A 19,932-nucleotide genomic window follows, 5' to 3' on the forward strand; every position below is an offset into this window, starting at 1 on the left:
GAGATAAAAGAATGATGAACGATATATATTCTAATTGTAAATTATTTTCATCACTGATTTCATTGAACATTGGCTCATATTTCAAATCCATGAAAGCTGAGGCAGAGATCAGTCAACTCACCTGAATGTGATTTGAAACTACAAAGAAAGAAATATCTACTGAGACAGTGTTTTGGAAATTTGCTCTAAAAATGTCACTAATAGAATACAACTATATATATTTTAGATATAGCTGAAATCATACCAAAAAAAAAGCACCCCTGGTAAAAACCCCAATTAATAATGGGAATGTATACTAAAATAATTTTATGCTATCAGAATTAAATATTTGCAATTTTCTTTCTTTTGAAGGAGGAAGAAAGAAACAAATGGCAGACACTTACTTCTAAATCTTGCACAAACTTTTTGACATCATGAAAGGACACTTCTACAGGGACTGAAAATTTTGTATTGCTTCCCTCAATAAAAGCTGTCAAATGGGCCACACCATCCACATACTCCTTCCTCATTTTGTCCACTTCATCTGCTCGAGCATACTAAAAAAGAGAAGGAAAAGGAAAAAATACAATACAAAACAAAACAACAAAAAACCCCAAACAAAACAAAAAAACCCAACCCAAATTAGACCAAATTAGATATCTAGCAAATAAGTAATGATTTAAAAGAATTAGCATGTTTTCAGTGCAATTACATTCAATGAAATACAATATAATGTAAAGTCATCTAAATTAATCATCTGCATTAGTTTCAAGAGCAATGATGCTAAGATGATAGCATGCATACAGGAGGTCAGCCTTTTGTTAAGGTCTGGGGAATGCCAGACTCATTTGTTTCTACCCTAGAATCAACAGTCCAATTAATTTCTCACTACCTACAATATCAATTTTGAAAATTCAGCGAAGAACATGAAAAGCCTAGAATAGCTAAAGAATAAGAAAAATCTTAATAAAGGAATGCTGGCTGGGGGAAGGGGAAACACATGCCTTAGAAAGTAGAAAGAGCTGTGTGACAAAAATGGTGAAAAAGCCTGTGAGGAAAAAAAACCCCACATAGCCAGCATATGAAAGAAGCTGCATAAGTAGTGGAAGAGACATTTACATCAGTGAATCACCCTAAATAGCATCAGCAAGTAAAGCTTGAGAACATTCTTGTCAACAGTCTGGAAAAGTTACAATAGAAGAGAGACAATCATTTTTTGCTTTTCCTTTTAACTTGACTGCATAGGAGATAATAATGCCAGTAAAGAAAACATACTCAGTGCCTTCAAACAGGCAACTGCTATTTAAAATTACTGAAAGGGAACAATACTGATAGATGTATATGGAGAAGATCAAAGATATTTTCTAATGTGTTGATGAGGTGTCAAATAGTTCTGTGTAATTAAGATTACATCTTCTCTTTGATTTTTAAAGAGCAAATATAGAAACCACAATTCTTTTTGTATCAGCCAAATGTCTTACATGAGGTAAAGGGTCAGTTAATTCATTTACTATCAGAGCCTGCTGGTAGGCAAGATAATAAAAGTCTGACCAAAATGGGGAAAAAATTTAGATAATTAAATTAATTATTGTCCCTACTTATGGTTGCAGTACAGTAATTGGTAGGAGCTTTCATCAAAGAGTAGTGAAAATAGTAATCTTACCATGCTCACTGTTTAGCTTTACAGAGCTTTTACAGTTGCAATAGGTACTGAAAAACAGTCATTTTCTTTGTAGAACAGAAGAACTTGTGGATAAGTAACATTCACTGTGTCAACACAGGTGACTATGATGAAAAACTACAGCTCAGTTGAAAATGACCCCCACCAGCTCTGAAATAGCTGTATAACCAAAAAGGTAAATAAAAGAAGAGCCCAAATACAACACATTACTGTCAGGGAGTCATTTCTAATTTAAATACTGATGAACAGTTAGGCACTTTAGAAAGCTGTCCTATAGTCCTGCTAACAAGGTAATCTGTCTTGCTTGCCTGGAAATGACAAAGTAAATATTCAAAAATAACAAGGACAAAATCACTGACCTGCTTAACTTGCATAAACAATTCTCTCCATCTTCCATTTAGCAACAGAAGCTGCTGTTTAAGATCTCTGGAAATGGTCTCATCACATGTTTCAATTAGAAAATTACCAGCATCATTCATGGCTGTGTGCTGTTGGATCCAATGAGGTAAATGCCGGAAGAAATCCTGAGGAAGAAAATAAAAACACAGCTCCAAAACCTTTTCAATTAGTCTTTATCTTAAATCATAAAACTAAAATTTAATCACCCGCTCATGACTTGATATAAACTCATTGAACAATTATCTTCTGATGCTCTTCACATCAAATATGCCATAACAGAATTTTAATGTCTGTGAATATAACCTGTGGAATTAAAAATTACTGCCAGTTTACTTACAGCTCATTTTACTCCAGTGAGTGGCTTCAGTTAAATTAATGAAACTCCTCCTTAAGAAACTCTGCAACTGAAAATGCTGTTAGGGCTCAAGTATTTTTTGTGTTGTCCTTAAACAGTGTGGGCTGATAGTAACCCAGTCATATATAGGCTGTGGAGAGGTCCTTCCCCCGCTGTGAATCACATGCAGCTTTCCAAGGTCTGGCCTCTCACAAGACCTTTGAAGACTGATTTTTTTATCACTGCTTCCTCCTATCTCAGAGCAGGTGAGCACAGAGGGGAAAGAGAAGGCTGTCAGTGATTTTGTCCCCTTCACTGAGACAGCCTAATAGACTGTATGCATCTTGTAGGCAAGTACATGCACGTAACTGGTAGGGAAGACAAAGACCAAATTCCCTCCATTCCTTTTCTCTCTTCCAGACAAGGGGCAATTGTTCCTAAGGCAGGTATCCCTGGGCTCTAGGACTCCACCTATATCAGTAAACAAAACAGGACTCATGCACTGTCTCATGATGGTCCACATCTTCTCTGACATGGTTTTGGCTCGCCCCTGCTCCCCTTCAGCCAAACAATGAACAATTCAATGAACAGCACAGTATGTTCCAAACAGTCTGGATCATGAGGGTGCCTTCCTTCAGGGGAGGAGTAATCAGAAGGATTCAAGCTACCTGATCCTCAGGATTTAGGAGGAGGCAGTGATCCATTTTGTTTACGACTATCAATCTACCCTATAATTCCAAAGCCATTCACCTTCCATGTGACAGTCCAAAACAGTCCTTTGCTCAATAGTTCATGAGAAAAGTTCCTATCCAACCACACTGTCAGCCATCCCAAGTTTCAGAGCTACAGTTCTGAAACTGTATCTGTCAGAACCCATGCACAAATAAAAGAAGTTCAGATGCAACTGTAAAGAAAAAGTCACGTGGTTGTATACGGGTCCAATATATTGAAGAGAGAACTGAACAACACACAGTGTTTCAGTTCCTTAAAGCTGAGATCAATAGGATTCAGGTACTCTGTACTGATGTATCAGTGAATAAATTTAATTAGCCAAGTAACCTTCTTTCCACTTGCAGTGGAGCAACCCTCTTATTTTGTACAAAGGCTAACCTTTATGAGCACATCCAAAACAAATAAAATCTACTGACTGGCACTGGTCAGCTTTCCAATGGTCAGGCTCATTGGAGAGCAAGAAGAAAAAAAGCACGTGGAGTAAACTACTCACATCCTTGTTTCTGCACATTTATTTCCACAACTATTACCTTCTGCAGACCTGGCTGGAGAGGCTCGCCATTTCAGAAGCCAGTCTAAGACATGTGTTAAATCTAAACAAGTTTGGAAGGTACTGGGAAGCACACCTCTTTCTCAATTTAAAAAATGCAGCTTTTTTTAAGGCAGTCACCACATGAGATCTAGAAGCTCTCTGAAACCTTTTAGATACAGCTGTGTGAGAAAAGTGTGGGAGGGTGCAGTTAGAATGAAATTATGGAAAGTGCTTAAGAGGTACTGGAAGTAAGTGAAGGAGCTGTAGAATGAACAGTTTGAAAAATCCAAGCACATACTGGTATTTTTTTTTGCAAGATCTTCAGCGCTACAGGTTCACAATAAGGTTTCTGAAAACTGAAGCCAATGAGAAAGCAAACAAGCCACTTTATTTTCCAAACCAAACATGCTAGACTGGAAATGATACAGAGATAATGGAAAGCAGAAGAAATCATGACAGCATGATGAAGGGCTACTGTGGCCTTTGCCTAGGATAGAATATAGAGGCTTTAAGTAACACAGGTAAGGTTTGGAAATGGGCAACTTTGCATCATATTACTGATATCTTTGTGGGCTTACACAAAAATTTTTTGAAATGTTTAAAAATGTTTGATGCCATATTCTGAACAATAGTTACCATCTTTCACCTGGTATTCCAGATGTTTTTCTTCATGGCTGTAAGACTATTAATTTTACAAACCACTCTAAGAATTTATTTTGGTTTAAATAATCAAATATTAAAACTGCTAAGTCAGACCTATCCTTGGAACTATCTAAGTGAACATTGTTGCGGTGGAGAGCTTAAATCAACATTAGAAGTAGCTTTTGAAATATGTATCTCAGTCTACAGATAGATGCTACCACTCAGAAACCTTGAATAGGTTTGAGCCAATGTAGTTTTAAGAAAAAAGTTAGCATTTTGGGAAGAATAAAGCTTCATATCTAAATTTTTCATCACGATTTCTTGAAATTTTTGAAATCATACATCAGAATGAAAATAATTATTTGTTGGGTTAATGCTAGAAACCAAAAGCAAGTATATACTGTATGGGTATGTTCAAATTTCTGCTTTGGAAATCTTTGATGATAAAGTTATACATCTAATCAGAAAAGTAAATGTTTTGATTTTATTCATATACATGGATTTAAGAATATTTCATTTTAATCATTATCCAGTTACTTATATAACTGTATCTAAGATACACCTGTATCCAGATAAACCTGTATCTAAGATCACCCTGATCAGCAGAAGTCATCCTTCCTGCCCAATAATAATTGTTTCAATCTATACTATGCCAGACTGTTTTTTTTTTCCACTGGTTTATTTTTATTTTTTATTTAAAAAGTGTATTTCATTAATTTACACCAGTTTGAACTAACGAACTTTAAAAACCATACACTGTTTTTTCACATAACATGAAATGCTCATTCCTGACCTGATGTCAGTTTGCCATCTTACAACCAATGAGAGCTCTACTTTAGTGTGAAGAGCTGTATAGCTGCTACATTGGGATCAGGTGCAAATTCAGCACCTAGTAAACACAAGACCATTCAAGGCAATCCAGGTTCTTACTGAAGGTTTACAAACTTAAATCTCAGTGCCTCAGTACTCTAACATTACAACAGAAAAAAACCCCAAAAAAACCAGAACTCTCTTTATAACTGCAGGTACCTAAAATCAATTGTCTAAAAGATTTCTGAAATGCCAGGGAAATAGGTTAATTAATCAGCCATCAAATATAACAACACATATTAATAACACTGCTCTTTGAAGGTTATGATTACTGAAATCTGTCATCTAGAAAAATCACTGGAAATGTCTTTATAGGTCCATGATTACTCACTTGGGTGCTAAGAGCTGCACTTGCCTTTGAGTGAATCATGCAACATTCTGATCTCTGAGCAATACTGATGCTCTATATTCATGTCAAAGATGCCTCTAGCCATGGTACCAGAGGAGGCTTTCTCCATCGTGTATATATGTACTTGTCTATATATATATTTGTCTCTAGATGCTATACAAGCAAACACTGAAACTCCTATGTTGAACGAAGACAGGATGTCAAAGTCTGAGCAAAACCTAAGCAAATGCAAAAAAAAAAAGAAAAAAATCCAGTGTTTCACAATTTACAAAACAGCCATATGAATATGCTACTAGTGCATACCTTTTTGGAATGTTCAGGCTGATTCAGCATTTTTTCAGCATCTTCAAGCCAAGCTTGTAGACCTGCCACAGTGCTGCTGTATCGGTCCCAATTAGCAATCACTTCTTCCAGCATGCTTCTTACACTTCTCACCTCTACTGAGAGGTTCCTCCACTGAGCTGTGGTGTCACTCATGAATTTCATCACATTCTCAACTTCTTCCACTGAGATATAGGAAAGACATTGATTATTTTGTTTCATTACCATTTCTGTAAAGATTAACCTCATATCATGCTTATTCACTGTCATTAGGGAATGTTATTTTAACATAACTTCTATTTCAGTAGGCTTTTATATATGAATGTTCAGTTCATAGCCCAATTTTAGCACAAGATCACGACTGAGAAATTAAATGTGTGAATTAAAGACTTAGGAAAGTACATAAAATGATTGCTAAATTAAAACAGTAACACTGCATATTGTGTGTGGTGTCCATTTCAAATCTGCAATAAAAGAAATCAAGAGACAGGCTTGACTTAAAAATAGCAGAAGATGAGAGTTGCATAATATAAAAACACATATTATGTCTACCTTGAAAAGTATGGAATGAAATTCTGATCTTCCTGCCATTGACTTTGAAACCAAACTGCTGCTAATTTTTGCCATTTTAGCATTTTCCACATGGCAAGAAAAGAAAAAATGTGTCCTCATTCCAGTGGAAAACAAACAGAGAGAAGAAGAAAAGGGCAAGCAAATGCTGAGATTTCACAAAATATGCAGAATATATTTGTTTTAAAGAGTTTTTAGCTAATTTGAACTGCTATTGCTGATTTCGTACATGTTAGTATTTGTTCTTTAGAAAATAATTTGCTACTGGATTTTACTAACAGCATTGAATAAGTCTCTGACTTTTGTTCTTTGTAAGAATACCTTGAAAAAATGTTTACTTTTGTAAAATTTGGGTGTCACTATCAATTTAAATTTCACAACAAACAAGGGTATCCACTTTCTCCCCCCCTTAGCAGCAGCTGCAACAATCCTCCAAAGACATTACTGTGCTACAGATTAAAGTGATCTCATGTCTGTAATTATCTAGGTCAAATACTGACCTCAAATTCTCACTGAACTCAGCAGTATTCAAGAATGACAGGAGGCAGCTGTTGAATCAGCTATACCTTTTTTCTCATGTATATCCATACTGCAATTACAATTTGAGTTCCTCTTGCAGATTTTCAAACTTAATGAAGAACCTCCAATAAACCAAGGGATGATTTTGCAACTACAACACTGGGACCAACTCCCAGCTGCCTTTTTCTTTTAAATTAAGTGAAGCCAGGGAGCATTTCCAGGCACTAGAACACAATTTCCCTACTCCTAATTTGGTTTCTGTCATAATTTTTTATCCCAAATTAACAACACTGAAATAATCCAAGAGTTAGCATGGACAATGTGCTTTTCCCAGGAGGAAGTCTGAATATGACCACCCCCCTCCTCTGGAGATTCAGAATCAGGAGGCTGCTCTGGACCAGGTGCCTACATGCTAGTGACAAAAGATATAGACCTTTACCTGAGCCATTTGCTTTGGCATACATTTCAGCTGCTCGTTTCAAGATCTGGTAGGTAACTTCATACTGCTCAAAGAACTTACTATTTTCAATAACAGACTGAAAAGAAAAAAAATATTGTAACAGATAAAATAAAGATGGGTATTAGGATTAGCAATCATTTTATATAAAATTACATCAGGATACTGATGACGACATTTAACTTCATTATTCTCCATTCATATTTTCATAATTATAAAGTAATATTTTTAATACCATAATTATAAAATAGCATACAAATTTCACCCTTTCAATTTAATGGTACAGCAGAGTATATAATTTTAAATACAGATTTATTTACTTTCCTCATGGAAAGGCTATGTGAAGTTTTCTTATTTGCTGTCTTGCTGGTAATTACTAGCATATGATACTTAGAATATACAGAAACTTAATAACTAACAAGTTATTCAATGAAAACTTTTACACTTAAGTGACTAAGTGGAATAATTTTATTAAAACAGAAATTTTCCTTCATATATGTCACCACAAAAATCAAATCCATTTGTTCCTATACTAAGCCTTTGCAGTAAAACAGGTTACACCTTAACAGATGAAAAACTTTTGCTTTATTCTTCAATTTTTCTTTACCTCCTTTGCAAGTGCCAAAAAGTAAGATCATGGAAACACTGCACAAAGAGATGCTGCTTTTCCAAAGTGTGACACAGTGCTGTTCCTTTGTGAGTGATGCTTTAGCTCTGTGATGTGTTATAGTGCGATGAATAAATTATCTGGAAATATTTTGGGTAAAAAGTTGTGCCTCTGACATTTATGCCTCCTTATCCCTTATGGCAAATGAAACTGACCTTTTTTTACATGTCTTTCAGAAATGTTATTTCCTTTAAGTGCAATACAGAATTATAGCTCTACATTATGCAAGCATATTATATCTTGCATTACCAGTGTTTAAACAGGAAGAGAAAGGTAGAGTTTGGAATGGTTCTGTAATTTATGTTACATCTCACCCCTCCTTAGCTACAGATTATAAAATAAAGGCATGCATACCCCACATATGTCTACACAAGCTTTGGAATGCCAGAATAGACAAAATCAGGCAAGTGTGATTTTGATTAAACCAGGTTTCAAATGAAGTCTAAGCTCAATGTATTTTGAGCAGGAGAATCAGATCTTGTGTGGTCATAAACCCATATTATACAACATGAAAAATGCACTTAAAAATAATTCTGCCAGTATATATCTAAAACCCTTCTATTTAAACCCTTTGACAGTTGCTATGTCAGGTTAAAACAGCTATCTAGTAGATAATTTAGAACTGTGTTTATAACTAAGGAAACTAGAAGTCAAGAACAATCACAATTTTTTCTCTGTTCTCCTGTTAAAACAAAATCTGCCACGTATGAAAACCTACGGGCTTTACCATGAATTGTGTGACAGACTCATGATTTCACCTTTGCCCAACCCACGCAGACATTTTAACCTGAACCAAAATCTCCAAGACTTCACATGAAAGAGCAAAAAAAAAAAAAAAATAACACTGATATCAAGAGCTATCTGAAATATTTTCAAAAATTAAATAAAGACCTTTTACTAATTAATACTGTCTACCCTCTGACAAGACTCCTTGAAGAAAATAAGCAGCTTTCTCAAACCAGTGCAGCTTATGATGCTAAAAAAGTGCTAACACAGCAGTGCTACAACACAGTTCCATTGGTTAAAATCCATAGATAACTGTACCTAGTATCTCCATTACAGTGGAATTTGGTACAGTTTATTATTCAGGTTGATGGTGTACAGTCTGTGCTGACCTTTACTTCTGGTGTATGACAGACGGGTGAAAAGATGTTAAGATTAAGTAAAAATCACCACTTTTATTTTTAAGCTACAGTACATAAATATTTTCCAGGCATATGTTTTATCCAGATCCTAATTACGCATGTTCCTAGAATGCTGACATTCCCCAGTCTGTTTTGGCAGACAAACAGACTTACATTTTTATCTCCTGCTAATATAATCACTCTGACTATAAGGTACTGACTACAGCTTTCCTATGTAAGACTCCTAATATACTGGAAGAGTCACACTTGTCCCTCAGTCCTAGAAAACTAGTCCCAAGTAAGCCAAACCAAATAAATTCTCTTTCCATCACATCTTGAAGGAGAAGAAGTCAAGGCCATTTCAAGAGTGAAAATGAGATTTATTTATCTTCCTGTCCTGATTTCTTCACTTTGATGTTATACAGCTCCAAAAACAATGCAAGGAAGCATTATCCTTCCCTAAAGAACACCTCAGCATCAGTGGTCTGAATTACAAGAACAATTGAGGCGCTTGTAAATTAATATACAAGTTAATAACTTCATGTTCCTTTAAAAGAAAAAAACAAGAAAGTCACTAAAAAAACCCCCGAAACTTCAAGCTATTCACTTTTTTATTATTTCTGATGTCATCTTTTAGTAGTTTTTTTTTACAGTCTTAGAGAGTAAAAAAATGGACTACAATCATAGTTATTGCACATCACTCCTGCAAACAAAGTTAATCCAAGTAATTATCTGAAGTTTGTAAAGCTTGTCTATAAAAGAAGATAAGCTGACTCCTGAATTTTTGTGTGTCCCTAACTGCTAAAGTTCAAACACTTTGAAGACTGAGAATTTCACCCAAATTTCACTGAGTTTGAAATATTCTTTTAAAAGAAGTGGGGACATCAATAATTTTCTCTGCTCATTGACCTGGCTCTGAATGGTTCTGTAACTGTATTAGTTCTTCTCAGACTTAATTTTTGCATGCAAGTTTCTCCATATGGATTAGATAGAAGGGAAAGATATATTTAGACCAACCCTGCTTTTGAAAGAATCCTTCTAATTCTAATGCCCTAATGTAGAAGTGCAGCAATACTATCATTCTACCTACACTTGGCACTGCACGTGTGAATTTAAAAAGATGCAGCAGCGTAACACTGAAAAAGAATTTATCAATGAACACTTGTAAATCAACAGTTTCTGTTCCTTAACCTTGTAAATGGCTGATGCAGACCTGGAGCAAACTCTTTCCAGAATAGAAATTTAAAAATGGGCTTAATATACTAAAACTGAGTAGGAAAAGAAAAATCATTCTTTGAAAGAAGAAAATTAATCCCCTATAGGTATATTATGTAAAAAAAGAGGTATTATGGAGGTAAAATTACATTATTTTTTATTAATCTTTTGGAAGACTCTAAAAAATACTGTGTGTGAATGCATGCCAAAAGCCTCCTCTGTCTTTAACTCTTAAACTGTGTATAGTCACTATAAAGTGCTTCTATCCAAGTGTAAAAGAGGATTAAATTAACTTCTTTGGAATTGCTATAAAAAGGAAGCAAAAATCCAGCAGCTGGCATAATATTTCTCTTTTTCAAAAAAATGATGCAAAGAGAATAATTTTCAATTTTAGCCTTTTGACTAAAGTTCCTCTATGGGGAAGACAGATTCACCTCTGAAGATATATTTCACAGGAATGCAGTCATAAAATTGATGACTGACAAAGCTGATATCTGTTTCTGTTCTTTTATACAATTCTAGCAAACTTAAATATGAAAATTTCAAAAATGCTTATAAAAAGAGGACAACCCCAACTCACAATATAATTTTGAAGAAGCAGTTCCACGGACTCTCGCCTTCCGTATTTGATAATCCATGATTTTAACTTTGATTCTGCAAAGACTAAGAGTGACAGCAGACGGTACTTCAGTTCCAGAAACTCCATCTTCAACAGATGGAGCTCAGATGAAGAGACAACAAAATTAAACCTATAAAATGAATCACAGTATAATATAATACAGCAATATTCATTTTTGCAGAAGAGACTGAAAGTATTTTGGATATTTTTCTAATCTTTCACCTCATTTAGAGTCTGTAAACATTTAATTATGTGTGATGATATTCTAATGACTGCTCTTGAACAATAAACTAATTAAATGTCTTTTTAATCATAGAACACATCGGTTCACTTCTGTTACTAAGTTTTGCAAAGTCATTTTTCTTTTTTTTCACATGCATCCTGGCTGTTATATAACATTTCTTCCAGGGACAAGTAATAACAGGATCAGTATAAAAAAAGTATTCCCATCCAAAATCTATTGCTTATTTTGATTCTAATCAATCTTAAAAGCATCAGGTTTTTCATTATTTTTTAATGTATATTTTAGGAGGTTTTTCCATCCATCTCAGTTTGCCACTGAGAAATGAAACTAGACAGTGATCTCTGCATGAACAGATAAAAAAGCAAACAGGCTCCCTTTCATGCACAGAAGCTTTCCATTTCAGATTGAAAGCCTTACCTGTCTGCTATATCCTCTAACTGGTCATGTGGAACAGGCACGCCATTAACAGACCTGGTCCTGTGGATCTCGTGGAACGCCTTTTTGTGACCATCTATGTTTTTTAGAAGATCCTGATTGGATTTTAAGAAAGAGAGAGATATTAAGAGAGTGGGGGGAGGGAGAAGAGGGATAGAAAAGGCTCACAGTAGGCTATCTAACTAATAAGCACAATTTTAAGCCGGCTCTGATGACTCAATGTAGTTAACTATTTGATCGTGCTCTCACATTTCCATGCAAGGTAACCATGCCACATCAGCATTTACATCAACTTAAACATTTACACAGGGAACCCCCTTATGGGAAGCTCTGTTACAGCCATGTGGAACAATTATGAAAGATTTTAAAACAGGATACACTGCAAAAGGTTTAACAAAACAAGAACCCTTAATTGTATGAAATAATCTCTGAAATTCAGTCTGCCAATATGCTAACATCCCAAAAGCATAATCCTCCTAAATTCACTCTTTAAATCTTTATAACAGATACTAACCTTTGCTAAGTATAGACTGAAATTTTAAGCAACTAATCTGCTCTACTATATATAGGAAGAAGAGCTATAGCTCCTTCTCTAAGTACATATTCCATATTTAGTAAACTTTTCACTCTCTCACCATCAGAAGACTTCAGGATGGCTGTCTCACTACAGCACGAGCAACTGCGGATTGTGGTACCCGACCTGTATTCCTGCGATCTGAACTGTACCAGTGAAACCCCTACAGCAGAGCACACTTCAACCGTAACTAAGCAACACCGCTTCAAACGGCTTCCTGGAGATTACATATGGAAATGAATGACTGGCAGCGGTCTTTGAAGAGATACTCTTAGCAGTAACACTTCAAGTCCCCAGAGAGCAGCTGAGAGAGCACAGAATGGTGGGGGTTTTTTACTGCAGACAGACAGCTGCTAGCACAAGGTGCTCAGAAGCCTGCTAGCAAAGATGATCGTACAAAGGTTCCCCCTCTCTCACCTCAGGGAACAAAATGCAGGCTTCTGTACAGATCCTACATATGTATTTATTCCTACGTGCCAAGGATGGGCTTCTACCCAGCCAAATCCCGGTGTTTGCACAGGAGGAATCAGTGGAAATTCTCTGGCTCAGCTCACCAAATGGCCCCATTATCCCCATCAACCCGCCTGGGTTTTCTTTGTTTTCTGCTTCAGCCAACACCTTGCTGCGAAGAGAAATGAGCTAGGCATTCTCAGATGCAGGTGATGTGCTGATTTTACCATGGTGAAACTCCTGTGACTGACACAGTCTCACAAAAAGGAAAGATTTGGAACAAATATCTCAGCTGCATTTGAGACCTTGCCATACAAGGGATGCAGAGGATGCAAAGGGATACCCCTTACATGCACCCGTAACTGGTGAGTCAAAACAAATCACAGTAGTTTCATCCAACATCAACAGGAAGCTCATGAAAACTTTATATAGAGTATTCTCATAAAATGAAATCCTGCTCTGGGAAATGACCCTAAGCAAGCACAGACATTGCCCTTAATTCCTGGATCTCGGTAGCAATATCAACTAAAATAAGCATAGGTGCTTGCCTGATTGCACAAGGTTTGTCCAAGTAAGCTTGTACATTTCGTACTAAATTCAATTAGGCCATCAGCTATAAAGTTCACTAAAATAACCCATTGTCAGATGAGACAAAGATAAAAAAAGAAGCAATGATGTCATCTGAACAAATCCAAACAAACAAACAAACCAGACGGCAACAGGGAAACAAGGACTGAAAAATCACATGAATGCACTTCTGGTACTATCCAGTAGCACATCTGGAGTAATCAATTCAAATCTGAACAACAAAACAAACTCCAGGAATAGATATAATTATATATGCTTCTCTTGAAGCTTTTTCCATCCCACTCCCATGGGAAAACTCCCCTGGCACAGATTGACCTAAATCAAAGTTTATTTGTTGGCATGGAAATCTCACACCACAGCACTTCTGATGCAAATAAAAAACAGTTTAGGGCACGCTCTTTTGTACTTCTTATGAATGTATCAAAAAGGATGTCTACAGTGTTCACATTCTAAGAACAAAAGAGTGTTTGACTTGTTTTTTTTTTTAAAAACAAACGTCAAATCCCATGAATCCTGAAATATTTGATGCTACCAAGAAAGTCAGTGAAATGTAGCATTACAAGAGACAAGACCCTGAAAAAATCTGTATCTTCCTTACAGATTTTAACTTTTTTTTTTTTTAATTTCACTAGTTACTACTCAAGTTAGAAGAGCTACAATTGTTCTAATAAAAAGGAATCCGGTGACCATGAAACTTCTCAACTTTTCATCATATAACATTTCTTTTTGATGAAAAAACCCTGCCCATATCCTAAACACAAAAAATAACAAATTTACAAAAAAAGGTTTAACATAGTAATGATAGAGGAGAAAAAAAAAAAGCAATACAAAACAATACAGCCTCAAGTACTGCCTTTCTCTACACCGTCTTTTCCCTTTCATTTACTGGTTCCGTTTCTTTTATCATCTCACGAGCATATTTTTTCACCAATATATTTTTCTCACACATAATATGCAAATCCACAGAAAAAAACTCACTGCTTTGGTTTTAAGTGAGAACTTGGACTCAGCATAGAGCGATGGTACAATTATTTACATTCATCTGGAAAATTTCCAGTTTACCACAGCACGCTATCTGCCATCACAGATGGCTATCATGCTATCTGTCATCACAACACTATCAAAATTCACTTCATTCTCATTTTCTCCCCCCCATGAATGTCACCTGCATTGACTATCAGCACAGTTAGTGCATTTATTCCCTTTTCCCTGTTTCACCCAATTAGTTCATACTGGCTGAACAACACACCCAATATTATGAGCTCCAGATGGAATTTTACCATAGAAATTAAAATAGTAATACCTGACCCACTCGAGGTGGAAGAAATAAAATCATTTGAAAGCAATTCTGAATATTGGTTTCAAGATACACAGATATCACAGTTCAAATTCACCATGACAAGACACCAAGCTTTAGCCACCACCAGGACAGCACAACCCACAGAAAGTAGAAATAATTATTTTGCAGAGTATGGATCATTTATGATCAGCTGTGAAAACAATGGAGGGTAACACACAGAATGAATGCATCTCCATCTACCTTATGTTGCTCAAGCTTCCTGTGTATTGTGTTTGCTGTTTCCTCATGAGCTTGCTGAACAGTTACTTCTTCCCTCAGAGCAGCCTCTGCCCTGTAGAGCCAAGCACCAATGGTCCCCAAAGGTGCAGGAAGGGATTTATCAAGGTGTATGTGCCAATCTAGCATCTAGGGAGTAAAAGGAAAAGGACTGAAATTCCTCCCTTGCTAAATAATACAAATAAGTGTATTTATAAAAACCATACTTTACACTGTAAAATCAACCCCCCATGTAACAGAGTATAATTGAGACATAAGTCTAGGTATTTTTTTTCACATGAGTTTGGAAATTATAGCATTCTTACAGGCAACAAAATCTCTATAGGAATTTGTTGATTTATGTATTTCCCTTTCTGAATGGTAACTGAGTTACAGAATGATCACGAATAAACTGGAACTGAGAATCAAAATATCTGGAATTTCATCAGTTAATAGGCACAGAAAAGGGATACAAGACCTTCTTCTGCCAATGTTATTTAATTCATGTTCCTGCATAAAATCTTTATATCTCTATTTTGAACATACTTCTACATGTAAGGTTCACATGAGTCTCAAAAGACTGTGGAGAGGAGAATATAGCAATAAAACACTGTGTCTTATTGGCAATCCCAGATATGGGAGTGAAAGCATCATGAAAATTATGTGAAAACTCCAGAATAATTTTAAACAGATCTTCTGTTAAATACATGACATTAAAAAAGTATATATGCAGTATGGAGATATATTATTAATAATGTTTTAATAACTCTTAATTTGGGTCATACAGTATAATTTGCTGAGGATTTTTCATTCAGTTATTCAAAATTCCAATCATAAATATGAACATTAATTTATTACTATTGAAAATAGGTAAAAAATAGAATTAAAACCTCATTTATTAATAACATATTCGGTATTGCACAGAAATTTTTTTAGTTATATTAAAAATGTTATATTAGAATTTCTCAAATAACCAGCAATTTACATTGGAACATTGGGTTTGGAAGTGGCATTGTGTATGCTTTTCTTTCTACCAACAATGTCTTGAAGTTGGCTGAGCACTGTTACCACTCTTTCAAGTAAATGGAAATCTCCAATATAGTCCTTTTCTTAAAGTTCATATTCTACCTTTGAGCAATATTAAAGATGATAGTGCGGCAAATATTCTCAAAACAAATGCAAAATAATTCAGCAGTGCCATAGATTTGGTCCACTTTTAGGTTCTTAATGCCTAATAAAATCAATAGCAAACAGGTGTTTAAATTACTTTAAATTCTACCCTTCATTTAATAAAAAATACATAGCAAAGTTATTTTAAACTTACCCTGGAAGTAACTCTCTCCCATGCTTGCTTCACCACAGCTTGATCAAGTGATAATTTACCATCTTTCCTTACTGACTGGGTTGCAAGTTCAAACTGTTTCCTTTTTACTTCATATTGTACTCTGAAATGCTTAAATGACTGCACAAAGAGTAAACCAAATCAACTGCAGTAGACAGTGAAGGAGTTAAATGCTTTAACATTTATGAAGTACCACAACCTACGGAAATTTGTACTGATAGCTGTCCTAATCTTTCCCAAAGAGGACTAGAACTTAACTTCGATATTTACTTGCATATTTTTTATTTATATATAGTTAGGACTTTTATATTTCCCTTCAGCTATCAGGTCCATTAACTATATATGAAATGAGATAATAATTGATCCAATAAAATTGCAACTGGATTTAATGCTACTTGGGACAGTGGCTGCATTTACAGAACAGTCAAGCTTCAGGAGAAAATTTAGGCCAAGTTTTGTATTTCTGATTTAGACATTAACCTTTGAGAGAGCAAATGAAAATAAAGCTCTAAGTCCTGTCCTCTCCACCTGTCACCTCATCCAGCCGTCAGTCATACCTCCTATCTGAGCTAAATCATGCAGGATCTGGAGGGATGGCACAGACACATGCTCTCTTCTAACTAGGACAGTCCTTCACACTGCTGGGAAAAGCTCTGTGTTAGGCAAACCATCTGTGCACTGTCCTACGTAGCAAAGCTGGAGCTGGCATTATAACTCCTCCACCAATAATAGACAAGACACTTTGTGTCCTTATTTCTTTAAAAAACACTATAGTGACTCTCATATATACAGACTGCACAAAATACTGCAATACCCATTACACAAAATGATGACAAAGATTTCTTATCATACACAATTTCCCTGCTGCTTACCTGATATTTCTCTTGTAAGCTTGTTTCTGTCACCTGTGCTCGGGCTATGTCTCTTTCAAATTGTTCTGCCCACACTTTTAGGTCTCTCAGCACCAGTCTGTCTTCCTTCTATGATGTAGTACAACCACACATTAAAAAAAAAAACCCCATTGCAGCCTTTTAGTAGAGCTGTCATATGTAGTCCAGAAATTAACACCTCTATAGCAAGTCAAGGTCATTAGTTGTAGTGAAAGCAAACATCCCCAATTCTCTCATCATTTACCTTCTTACAGTCTAAGTGAAAAGCATTCTCTCAGTATGAGAGAAGTCGCCAACTAGACACGAGTCTTCCAGGAGTGAAATCATGACAAACAGGGACATTGGAGTGTCAGAGATATTATCAGCAGTTTTCATCTGATGTTAAATTAACACAAAGTTCTTTAAAGATATCTTAACCACTAATTTCAGTCTTCAATAGATTGGCAAAGTCAATTTTCAGTTGAAAAGTTAATTGAGTTGAGGCAGGAACCACCATTTTATTAGCTGGTCTGCTATTGTTGAAAAGAAGTTATTGTCTGATTGACTTCAGAGTAATCCTTGATAGCAACTCCAAGTTCGGAAGTTAGCAAAATATTTAGAATATTTTAACATGGAAAATGAAAAGAAAGAAAGAAAAGCCAAGTATATTAGGTTTCTTTTCCTTCTATGCTGTTTTATGGCTTTGAAGAAAAGCATATTTGTTTTACAGTTTACCACTTCAGTCTGCCATGTTTACCACTTCAAGCTGCCACTGCAGCTTTGTAAGGCTGCAAAGTTCTCTGCAGAATTCAGTCACCTGGCAGTGGACAGAAAAACACTAACAGGAAGTCTCAGGTCTGTGAGCATGTTATAAGCAGACGTTATCAGGAAATAGAAAGTGTTCTGTGCACTATGTAAGAAGGCTGGTCAAGTAGGATACAAGTGTCCCTCTCAGATTTCCAAACAATGAACCAGATGTGTTGGCTGTTAATCAGATGATACTTTTTGAAACCAAAGAAGCCTTATTACTGTAAAATCTGTCAGAAACAGACAAATAACAAATTTGTCTGTTACAGACAAACAACGAATTTTTCTATGACAGAACAAATGCATCTTCCATCTCATATTATATGCTAATCACCTAAAATGAGTCACACTTCAAGCATAACATGAGAGAAGAAAAACTGGACCACGGGATAAAAAAAGAGTAGTCACTGCCTGCATTTAACGAAGAAAGTACTGTCTTGTAAGAAACAAACCTGACAGGGGAAAGAAGCCAATTTATGGCTCCTTTCTTTGAAAGCTGCCTAAAATTTGTAAAATACAACTTCCCCTTAATAATTTTTAAAAGATAAAGCTTTTGCTTTATTTCAGCCAAGGAAATGACTGGTTCCTCAGATAAGAAAGAAATCTTTGATGTATTTCTACTACTTCTTTTACTGAGCTTCTGCTCAGAACAGTGGTAGTTGGTTGGACATAATTTGCACAACAGATTTGTAATTATCACAGTTATCCTGATAGCCAGGTAGTTGCAGTGAGGTTAACAAGCTGTTAGAGCAGCTGTGCTGGAACAAAGCTCTCTGTAGCTCATGCTGCTGCCTTCTGACACACACAGGCTGATACCTGAGAAACAGCACAATACACAGTATACCTGAGTATAGCACAGATACACTTCCCTGCTCCAGCTACCTGTAATACTGGGCTTTCCTTGGTGTCGCAAGAAGCTGAAACTCCCAGAACTTCCAAATTTTTAAATCATTTAAATAAAGAGAATGAGAATAAAATTTCTATTTTTCTTGTCTGTGTGTGTGAACATATTATCAAGATTCTTTAAGAAAACCAGCAATTCATGACTACCCTCCCCTATGAGAAAATCATAGAATCATTTAGGTTAGAAAAGACCTCTAAGATCATCAAATCCAACCAAGTAGAACATAAAAAGAGAGCATCTTAACCCATTCAGCCACAAAGAAAGAACTTTAGTATTAAATTTTCTCTATTCCTAAGAAGGTGAGACTAACTAACTTTAGTGAGACTATTGAGACTGCCAGCTGCATAAAAGCAATACTAAACTATGCATCTTAATGGATTGAAAATACTACAGCAATCTTACTGACTGAAAATTTCAGTAAGATATTCTTGAAGTGATGAAGGGAAGAAGTGTGCCCCAATTCTCTGTATACTACTTCTAATTCACACTATAAAATTCGGTTTCATAAAACACTGTTTTATATTCCTCATATTACTTAAGGTAAGACTTTGACAGTGCATCTATATGCCTGCAACTGTTCATACAGCAATCTGAGCAAAGCAGGTATTTTGCATGATTACTTCATCAGCTGAAAAATTTAAATTTAAAACTCATTCTGATCAAATTTTTTTGAATTAGAGTATCTCTGTGATTAAGAATACCTCGACGGTACCTGAAGATAACACAGGAACATCCTCACCTCTCACAGACCACATATAGTTTCTCTGATACTAAGTTAACAGGTAGCATTTAGCCTTCTGCATTTTTAAAAACTACTAATTTAGGCAAATTTTGATCACTTTAATTGCAAAAGATGTAGATACTTCAGCAACCACCTAACTGGATGCTATAAATTACATTGTATAACAATGCACGATGAATCTTTTATTTATTTATTCATATATTTTCACAGGTTTCTAGTTCAGTAAACCACTTACCGCCTGCAAATTAAACTCTGTGGTCCTTGGTGGATACTAAAGCACTTTAAAGTCTCAGTTTGGGTAATCAACAGAAGAGATTCACTTTCTTAGACATTAAGGTACTTGTCATCAACACCCACCAGATTTAATGAGCTATCATTCTTAAAAAAGACTTTTGTTAGTGTCTAGTATTCT

General features: G+C 35.6%; 1 protein-coding gene across 22 annotated transcripts in view; it reads right to left on the reverse strand.

The window, feature by feature from the left end:
- Positions 1-19,932, reverse strand: part of SYNE1 (spectrin repeat containing nuclear envelope protein 1) — a 289,549-nt gene that overhangs the window by 195,498 nt on the left and 74,119 nt on the right. For 21 of the 22 annotated variants that reach the window (XM_038130885.1, XM_038130887.1, XM_038130886.1 and 18 more), the window contains 9 exons: positions 17,071-17,178; positions 16,181-16,318; positions 14,842-15,006; positions 11,672-11,784; positions 10,972-11,140; positions 7,368-7,464; positions 5,822-6,024; positions 2,020-2,184; positions 384-536 (listed from right to left, as the gene is read on the reverse strand). In XM_038130885.1, coding sequence (XP_037986813.1) covers positions 384-536; positions 2,020-2,184; positions 5,822-6,024; positions 7,368-7,464; positions 10,972-11,140; positions 11,672-11,784; positions 14,842-15,006; positions 16,181-16,318; positions 17,071-17,178 — 1,311 coding nt within the window. Of the gene's footprint in view, positions 1-383; positions 537-2,019; positions 2,185-5,821; positions 6,025-7,367; positions 7,465-10,971; positions 11,141-11,671; positions 11,785-12,324; positions 13,086-14,841; positions 15,007-16,180; positions 16,319-17,070; positions 17,179-19,932 lie in introns of those variants that run through there. The other variant, XM_038130883.1, reaches the window with a different exon arrangement.

This window comes from Motacilla alba, chromosome 3 (assembly GCF_015832195.1).
Source record: "Motacilla alba alba isolate MOTALB_02 chromosome 3, Motacilla_alba_V1.0_pri, whole genome shotgun sequence".
In the NCBI taxonomy this organism is placed as follows: domain Eukaryota; kingdom Metazoa; phylum Chordata; class Aves; order Passeriformes; family Motacillidae; genus Motacilla; species Motacilla alba.